At 40.9% G+C, this 9,879-nt stretch overlaps 2 protein-coding genes across 2 annotated transcripts in view; one reads left to right on the forward strand and one right to left on the reverse strand.

The window, feature by feature from the left end:
• Positions 1–3,036, forward strand: part of LOC109969325 (dipeptidyl peptidase 9-like) — a 15,190-nt gene extending 12,154 nt beyond the window's left edge. Inside the window, 4 exon segments of the mRNA XM_020616139.1 lie at positions 89–241; positions 800–942; positions 1,550–1,661; positions 1,972–3,036. Coding sequence (XP_020471795.1) covers positions 89–241; positions 800–942; positions 1,550–1,661; positions 1,972–2,064 — 501 coding nt within the window. The 3' untranslated portion in view covers positions 2,065–3,036.
• A 3,284-nt stretch (positions 3,037–6,320) lies between these two features.
• The window catches only part of angptl4 (angiopoietin-like 4), a 6,221-nt gene continuing 2,662 nt past the window's right edge, over positions 6,321–9,879 (reverse strand). Inside the window, exons 4-7 of the mRNA XM_020616222.1 lie at positions 8,408–8,521; positions 8,159–8,254; positions 7,518–7,802; positions 6,321–7,405 (exon numbers count right to left, since the gene is read on the reverse strand). Coding sequence (XP_020471878.1) covers positions 7,215–7,405; positions 7,518–7,802; positions 8,159–8,254; positions 8,408–8,521 — 686 coding nt within the window. The 3' untranslated portion in view covers positions 6,321–7,214. The remainder of the gene's footprint in view (positions 7,406–7,517; positions 7,803–8,158; positions 8,255–8,407; positions 8,522–9,879) is intronic.

Consider the following 9,879-nt stretch of genomic DNA (forward strand, 5'->3'; position numbering starts at 1 on the left):
GGAGCATTTAATCAAAGTGGTATGTAAACGACAAAGTGTAGTAGACAGATGGACAATTTAATCATCTGATTTGCATTCGTCTCTCCAGGGTCAGGTGGAAATTGAAGACCAGGTGGAGGGGCTGCAGTATGTTGCGGAGAAGTTTAACTTTGTGGACCTGAGCCGTGTTGCCATCCATGGCTGGTCCTATGGTGGTTTCCTTTCTCTCATGGGCCTCATCCAGCGGCCCAATATCTTCAAGGTTAGGAGGCCTTTTCATCTCTCAGCCCTCCTCATATAAACCGTACACTCATTTCCTGTCAGTGAGCATTCTCTACTTTCTCCTTTAGCCACAAATAAGAAAGCATACCATGCTTTGTAACACTGTTTATTGCACTTTAAACTAAGAATTACTTCAATTCCTCAAGTGTACCTGAACTCAGGATGTAGTTGCCAGTTATATCCACATGGTGTCTGTGTTGGACAGTGATACACTGAACAAAACAGCCTTAAAACACTAAGGCTCCCTATGCATGATGGACTGAATGTTTTATTTAACAATATTCTTTTCTTCCAAAATGTATATGCTACTGTGCTATAAAATCAGTATCAGAGCACTTTGTAGAGTTCTGGTGTTTTGCAGTTATCTTAAACGTTTTCTTTAACCCATACACATATAGTCTAAACCACTACCTTCCTCCTGTATCTTCCGAGTTGCTCTGTGATCAAAGTGACACTTGTCTGCAAAAACATACAGTTGTTTTTGTAAATGTTTACTATATGTTCCTTTCCATCAAACTACATTGTCCTTCCCTGGCAGCTGGCGATCGCAGGTGCCCCGGTGACCGTGTGGATGGCCTACGACACAGGCTATACGGAGCGTTACATGGATGTGCCTGAGAACAACCAGCTGGGCTATGAGGAAGGATCTGTAGCACTGCATGTGGACAAGCTGCCCAGCGAGTTAGTACACACACTTTTATGTGTTGGCAAGACTACCTGTTGGTGTGGGAATACTGCGTGTCCTGTGTAACTACATAGATGTTTGTAGATGTTTCATCATGACTGCACGATGTCCTAGTTCCTGTCAAGTTATGCTTCATGTTCTTTGAAAGTTAGTCTGACATGTATGAACCAAAGGCGATTTGGGCATTCAGTTTTACATATTTGGATGCCATTCGTTTATCGAATACTTCTATCTGCCCAAGGCCACTTGAACATGTAAGACAATGGGTCCAGATTTCTATGGTGAAATTAAAATTTGAGGTAGGAGGCTAAATGGAAAATGGTAAGGGACTGAAGAGAGACCCTGAAGGCCTGACAAAGATCATGTAGGAGCGCTGCTCATGGATGCTGAAGTCTGTTTAGACAGACAGTGAAGCACTGCAGCATTTCACCTTTTCTGTAAATTCCCTTGGATCATTACAGACTTTCCTTTTTTAAATCATAAAGGAATTGGGGAGTTTTGGGCAATGTGTTTCAGGAATTACCCTATATATCTCTATGTTGCATTGAAGCTTATCATATTATAACATACTGTATTTTAACCTTGTAATCCTGGCTGTTTCAGGCCCAATCGCTTGCTAATTCTCCACGGATTTCTAGATGAGAATGTGCACTTTTTCCACACCAATTTCCTCGTGTCACAGATAATCCGTGCTGGGAAGCCCTACCAGCTACAGGTTAGCATCACAAACCTTATCCCATTCACACATTTTTTTTTTGCTATCATATGAAACTTTGCAGTACAAAGTCAACATACTGTAATATACATCACTTTTCAACATGCATGTTTATTGATCTGAGGTACATGAGTTTGTACTCCAAAAACCAGCAATAATTGTTTTTGGTTTATTGGCTTAGACCATTACAATCTTTAATGGTGATAAAATACAAGAGAGAGTCAATCTCAGAACTATAGGATACATACATCTAGTGCACATGATTACTCTGTAACGTGGTTGTCTATTTTTTTTTCCTCCAAATTTCCAGGTATACCCCAACGAGCGACACAGTATTCGCTGCCCTGAGTCTGGAGAGCACTATGAGATAATGCTGCTGCACTTTCTACAACAATACCTCTGAAGTAAGACAACAGGGGAGAAGTGACGTCTTGTCTCCCCTCTGTCCTCCTTTGTTCCCTCCAACTCACAATGCCCACCTTTACTCTCCCTGACGCCCCCACACGAAACCCATCTCCAAAATGTTCACCCTGCCTTTGAAAGACTGTCTGCCTGCAGCCTCACACCACTCTCTCCTATGAACTAGTCGTCTCACATATTTCCTTCTTTTGCTCTTTCTCCATCTTGTTCTGTTACTTACTTGCTTGACCGCGCGCTCTCTTACACGAGCTCCCCCCGTGTACAGTCTAGGGTGTGGCTTACGAGCACAGAGATTTAGTGTCTCAAGCTTAAAGCTGAACAAAGACAAGGACATATGGAGAAATATTGACTCATCGCTCACCCACATCCTCATGTGTGCAGCCATCATGGTTTTTGCCAAATGATATTGCGATGTTTCCCACCTTGCTCCAACTGTTTTATTGACTCGAGTCAGTTCTAGAAACAGGGTTATAGTTCACAGGTATGAAATAGAATCTATAAACATATTTTCAGACATGATCTCCGACACTAAATGTAAAAAACAGGCACATTCACACAGACTTGTAATATCAACACATACTGAGAGTCTGTTACTTTGCAGTTTGTCATGATGAAGAGAAGAAGAAAACTGAGGTTCTTCCTTTGTCCATTTGTTTTTATTGTGTGTTTTAAAATGAAATTTTTATGGATTTTTATTCTTTTCTTTTTTTTATGAGTGCTGACAGAAGCTGCTCATTGTGCTGTCTCCTCCCCTCACAATACATTGCTCAAGGTGTCTGCTTGCCTTTTTAAAACATAATTTATAATTGCCAAAGTACCTCTCAATTTTTGATCATACTGGTATTTCCTTTTTTACTGCAATAAAGACAACAGGAGGGTGAGCACTGGAGTCTTACAACAGCTTTGTACCACCAGAATACAATTTGTACATGATATGAATAAATGTATGAATCTATCAAATGCTCCCTTCTACTGCAGTCTTCTTATTCAGCCTGTTACAGGTTATGTAGAGTGGATTCAGAAAGTATTCAGATCCCTTTTTGCACAGTTTATTGTGTTGTGGATTCAGTTTTGAATGGTTACAACTGCCATTTCTACCCTTCATTATACACTTATGTGCTAATGATGACAAAGTGAAACCATGGTATGAAAATAAATCAAGAATCAAAAACTGAAATCTGTTATAGAGACCTTTTGCTGTGGAACTCCAGTTTCTGGCCAGGTCCATCTTTTTGCCTTAATTATCCTTCGCATGTCTAGAACTCAACTCAAGTGCAGCTGTTGCAAGATGAATTGATTGGACATCGTTTGGAAAGGCACACACACCTGGGTCTAAAAGGGCCAGCACTGTCAGAAGTGGCTGTAGATCTCTGCAGTCGAACTATGGCAAAGCATAAATAAGGGCAATGATATAAAATGATTTCCAAGGCACGGTGTTCCCAGGACTGCAGTGGTCTCACTCATTTTGAAATGGAGAAAGCTCAGGACAACCCTGATCATTCCTAGAGTTGCTCCTATGGCCAAATTGGGCATCTGGGCAAGAAGGGTCTTGGTATTAGAGGTGAGAAAGAACCCAATGGTCACTAAAAGAGTGGAAAGAAATCCTCTGGTCTGGTGAGATGAAAGTAATTCTCTCAGCAAAACAGGATACACTTTGTCTGGCAAACAATGGACTGCATATCATCTGGTTAGTACCATCCATATGGTGGCAGCAACATGCTCTGGGCATGCTCCACAGTGGCAGGCACAGAAAGCAAACAAATACAAGAACATCCTTGAAGAAAACCTCCACAGACGGGGCAGAAAATTCACCTTTCATCATGACAATGACCTGAAGCATACCTCCAAAACAACACTTGAGTGGTCCAGCCAAAGCCCAGACATCTGTAGGGAGCTATGAAGATGGCAATGCAAAATGCTCACCAGCCAATCTGATCGACCTTGAGAGGATCTGCCATGAAGAATGAGATAAACTGCCCAAATTCGAGGTGTGCAATGCTTGTAGGCCTACAGATGTATCCAGGAAGACTTGCAGCTGGAATTTCCTAAACTATTCCTGTAAATGTTAAGAATCCGAGACTTCCTGTCTAACACTGCAATCAGGGCAGTAAGTTACCATGGAAACTGCTTTCCACAAAGGAAGAGGGCAGGAGGACCAGCAAGCATCTGCTGCTCTGCACGTGCATGGTTTGGAGTACTTAAAAATCCTTGTTGTAGCAGTGGTGGAGGCTTGGTCAGATGCAGCTCTCATGTAAACACTAAGACACTGGCTGGTGGTATAATAGAACCTTTTCACAGATGACATTTGCAGGTGTCACAGTTGAAAAAGCAAAATGTCTGAAAATGGTGTATTGAGACTAATTGGAACTGAAAGCAGTAAAACACACTTGAGTGTGTTTGCCACTAAGTCTCAGCAAGAAAGCAAACGGCATATTTCTGAAAATGTGGAGCCCTTTAAAAAAAAGTACATGTGAAACGTGGGATAGTTGTGTTTTGTATTTTGCTTTTCCTGCCATTTTATGCCTTTACTTCACTACATTTCAGAAATACAGAGTTTTTTTCTCCACTTCATTTACTAAACAGCTTTAGTTACTTTACAACTTGTTTTTTTCTGTATGTATGTATATTTGTATGTTGATTGGTTATAAATTGATCCACCTAATAGCCTGTAGTAAAAGCAGACCTAAACAGTTAGTCAATTAATTGACAATAAATTCTATATTGATAATTGTCATACAAAAATTTCATGCATCATTTCATGGTTTCTGTTTTTTAAGCGTGAAGATTAGCTGCTTTTCCTTTTATTTCTTTCAATCTTCTTTATTTAAATTTGAGGTACTATTTAGACAAAAGAACTGCAAATGTGTCTTGATTCAACTTCTGGGTAATTGTGTCACTTTCTCACTATTTTTCTGAAGTAAATAGATTAGTCATGATAATAGTCTGCAGATTAATCCCTAATGGAAAATGATCTTTAGTTACAGCCTTGAATAAAACTGATTAAAAATAGCTCCACCTCAACCAACTTAAAAATAAATGCTGATTAGTACATAAGTAATAAATAATAATCCATTGGTATAAAATATAAAAGCACCAGATTCAGTATTGGGTCCTTTTATTACTTTAAGTACATTTTCCTTTGCTTGTGAACGTGTGAAGCAAAGTGACTCTCATATGGACCTACTGGTGACCACCATCATTCCATTAGCCTGCAGTTACAACTACTATACTCTGTTTTCTTCTGCAGGTAACAATTGTTTCCTTCAAGCTTTTAAATCACCTTGTGTGTGAAAGCCAGACACTGACTTTCACCAGCTGTTCCGATACTCAAGAGTTCAGCTGAGAGCATACTCCGTCAGATCAGAAGTTAGAGAGGTTGATCCTGGACCACGTGTCAGTGTTTGGAAGATCCCTACGGATGAAGCACGTTAACAGTAAGCCTGACAAAGAAGCAGAAAGTAGCGCACTGAAAAATTAAAGCTGACACCCACAAGCTGAGTTTTGCTTCTAGGCATTATGACTAAGGAGATAAAGTCTTTAAGATACAAGAGATGTGACACGTGTTACTCAGTGAAATGGTTTAGTGCTACACACGTGTATGTGTCTGCAGTTGGTTTCTAAAGAAAATCTCTGCATCCAGACAGGTTTTGTTAGATCGGTAAAACTGATACGCTTAGTTGAATTCAGGATTTTCTTTTTATACAAATCTAATAATACTATTTAAAAAATCAGCTGTTTGTCAATGAACTTTAACAGTTTTAATTTGACAACATAAGTGAAAATCTGTGAGAAAGTGTGACTGTTTACATGGGCAGCCTGTAAATTATGAGCAAGTTTAAAAGTCGCAGTTAAAACCTAAAATAATAATTTGTGACGACATCTATGCACCAATAACAGCAAACAAATTGACAACTTAAACATTTTGCCATTTCAGTCAAATTAGCTTGCATTTCATTTAAAAATGTCTAATAAAAATGATGTTGCAGTGAATCTAGTTGTGATCATATGTTTCACTCTAATACTAAGGTTTTGGAGAAATATTTGTCATTTTTTTCTATAATTTTGACAGTTAATTGTGTTATGTTGGGATACAACCTTACATTGTACACACTAGGTGGCATGCAGTGCACAGACAAAAGATGATATTAGTTTAAAATCAATTTTATTGGCTCATCATGGCCAAACAGAGGTTATTTTTTTCTTTAAAAAAACTATTTTACATCTGGCAAATACAATAAGTGATACATTACTTCTCACTAAAACTACACCTGCCATGTTAAAAGCAGTCAATATGACTTATCATTAAACTCTCCACAGAAAAATTAAAGTTTGTGAAGAATATGCCTCATTTCGTTCAAAATTGCAGACAGACTATAGTGTATATTAAAGAAAAGGCTGGAATGGTTTTCAGTGTTCTACAAACTGCTTACCAACATCAGTTTTAGCACAGTCTCTGCATTATAATCCTAGTATACAGTGATGTATAGCTTTACATAATGTTTTTGAACACTAATTTCATGGACTTTGATTTAATAAAATCCCCCTTTGGTCCTGGTCAGTGGGTTTAAAAGGCTTGTTTAATAAGCCTGATTTCACTCTCCCAAGCGTCCTCTACAGAATTAGAGCAGCTCCTAATCTATTTTTTAAACTCACAGTGCTGTTTACTCGCTAGGAACCCACATTTGAATTCAACAACAGCTGACACCACTTGTGTATTGAGGAGTCTCGACTTGTCGGGAGTGCGTTGTGGCTTCCAGCACAGTGGACAGGCTGGGACTTGTTCTGTAATGCTCTCCTGACTGGTGGCCCCTTCTTCATGCCGACAGAAGGAATCAACTGCAATTGTACAACACAATGCTCTGCTGAACTTTTTGTCTCTTTTTCCATCTGTGGCTGTAGGTGCAGGGAAGGAGCCTGCTTGTCTCTCAGAGAACAGAGCAGCGGAAATATGGAACTCATTTAATGCGAGTTTCTTTTGCTTCTGTTCTGAGGGCTTTGGCTCTGGTATGAAGTCTTCCAGACTGGGAGACAGTCTGGGAAATTGTGAGCAATACCTCATTAATGAGGCACCAAGAAAATAAAGAATAGTCCAAAATCTATTTCTTTCTCTTGATCTTTTCTTTCTGTCACGGTCTATTCTTTATGACTTGTTTCAATCACTGCAGGGGCGATCATCATCACGCTGGACTTCAGAGGATAGTAGCGGCCCCTCCAGCTCTTCCAGAAGATGCCCTGCTTCCTCTGGTGCCGCTGCTTAGGTGGAGGGCACTGGAAATATCTACCGTTTAGGTTGGAGTGTCCACAGTTACTAAACCACCAACCACCTACAAAGACAAAGAACAATATCGGATTAGATGCTGCATTTGAGCTCAAATTAGAAACTGGAAAATAATCCAGAGGAGGCATTTATCATTGTGACTCTCCTTTGCAACTCACCAGAGAGGTGTTTGGCACAGTTGGTGTCATTTTTCTGGTCATTGTCTTGGTCACTGGTGGAGAAGGACAGGCCAGAAGTGGCGTCAGGTCCCAGGGAACTCTCCAAGGTGCTGAAAGTGCCAGCCTCCTGAACCTGGATTGAGTACTTGGTTTCCTCTCCGCCCAGTTGGAAGGGGAGGCGGACAGATGTGGTGTCATCCTCCCAGTCGGAGAACTTAATGTTGAGGATGTAGCCACCATCTTTTACAATGGAATGGATCTTTTCTAGACCCAACCAGAACTCTCCTACAGACAAATACACAGAGATAAAAAATGAGAAAACTACTCACAGCTGAAAAATTGCTGTTTTCCACAATAGATTTTGGACTATTCTTTATTTTCTTGGTGCCTCATTAATGAGGTATTGCTCACAATTTCCCAGACTGTCTCCCAGTCTGGAAGACTTCATACCAGAGCCAAAGCCCTCAGAACAGAAGCAAAAGAAACTCGCATTAAATGAGTCCGTGTCATGTCCTCCTGATGTTGTGGTTGTAAACATTGCAACACTGGAGTGAACCAATCTGATCCTACCAGCCCAGCTCAACTAAGCAGCCCAGTGCTGGAGGTGGTAACAGTGAGATCAAAGTCAAAAGGGCATTCACCATTCAGGCTGCCAAAGCCTTTCTCATAGGCTTGCCATAGTTGGTCAAAGTCCACAGAGCCATCCTGACGCCTCTGGATCACTGTCCAGCCACCATCTGGATAGAAGGACGGACAGAGCAGGTTTTATCACCCAAAACAACAAGCTTCTAGAGCCGCTTGGAGACTTTAAACTACTCTTTGAAACAAGTGACTTATTGTCTGTTGGTTAAGCTTCACTGAATTAAACAAAAAGGGCTCACTCCACTTACCAGCTGTGATCTCACAGAAGACATTAAAGGGTTTTGTGTTTCTTGGCTGTATGGTATAGACCCCGCTGGTGGTCTCTCCACTCAGGAACAGCTCATGACAGTCTGATGCCATCTCTGAAAGAAAAATAAGGAGGAAAAAACACTAATGTTGAGACAAACAGCTCTGTACAGGCTTCACTCTAAACAGTGTGGTCACCTCCCCCCTACACCACCAGCACTGTTGTTTAAACGTTACACATTTACAGCATGTTCTTCTTCAGCTTTTATGCACCTAATTTAATACGTGTCAGACAGCTAAAAACCTGGTTTGTATAACTGAGGCTGATTGGCAAACTGCAGTCATGACTTTCAGGAATCCAAACATTTCTTTTCTTGTACATTTCCTATTTTGAGGCACTTTTAGATGCTATTTTCAGAGCTTGTTTACCATGCTCTTATAAGTAGGTCATTAGGGAACCTCTTGGCGGTGGCTTCTTCCTCCTGCAAGAGTCGAGTGTTTGCAAATAAGAGGGAGCTTATCAGCAGTCTGGAGATACATGAGTACAGAGCCTGTGACTTAGGCTTAACAAGGAGTGAGAATGTCTTTCTCCTTTATAAATACCATATGATCTTCCTCCCAGTTCCCAAGCAGACTCCCCCCTTTATGGCTGCTTGGCCTTCCAGGCTATTGAGTTACACACTACCCTTTACATTCCTCAACCCCCTTTCTCCCCACATCTCTGTTTGCCCTCCTCTCTGGTTGGTCACATCTCCTTCACGTGCACAGCAGTCAGCAGCAGAGCAATCAGAGAGTGGTGAGAGGGGATGCATCACATACAATATAAATGTACATGCCATATACTACAAAAACAAGAAAGATTAATTTGTTATTTTCAGTTAATTAGTTGTTTACTGGTTATTGTTTCAGTGTAAACATGCCAGTCACCTGCAGAACCATAAAACCTCATTGTCTTTTCAAAACCTTTCCTCCAGAGGCTGAACTCTCGGTGGCCAGTTGTTAAGGGTTGTCCTGAACTTTGGCACACTTCTTACTCATTACAATGAGTGGAGGTTGGGGGTTGTGTGTAGGGATTGGGGGTGGAGAGGATGACTGAAGAGGAGGAGGGATGTCTGACTCCCTGACAGAACTAGGGGAAAGGTTGCTCACTCTCTAAGGATGTACAAGTGTTTTTTTTGCACAAAAGGTGGGATGTTTTAGGTGGAGGGAGGAGGAGAGTGTCTTCAAACAGTGGAGAATATCTGTACAAGGTTCACAGATAAATTTAGACTTCCTTTTCCCATCCCGCTCCCTTGTTTTCTTTCATGTTTTTTCTCTGCTCAGACACAAGGACACTGATCTGAGGTTTGTACAAAGCATCCCCATGCGTTTTCCCGCTTCCCCTCCTCTTCACAGAAATGATCCATGTGAGTAATCCCACTGGGTTGTGTGACCCTGACTGAACACTCCCAGAGACCAGCGAACTTTCCCTGAG

The sequence above is a fragment of the Monopterus albus genome, unplaced genomic scaffold (genome assembly GCF_001952655.1).
Source record: "Monopterus albus unplaced genomic scaffold, M_albus_1.0 scaffold172.1, whole genome shotgun sequence".
Classification (NCBI taxonomy): domain Eukaryota; kingdom Metazoa; phylum Chordata; class Actinopteri; order Synbranchiformes; family Synbranchidae; genus Monopterus; species Monopterus albus.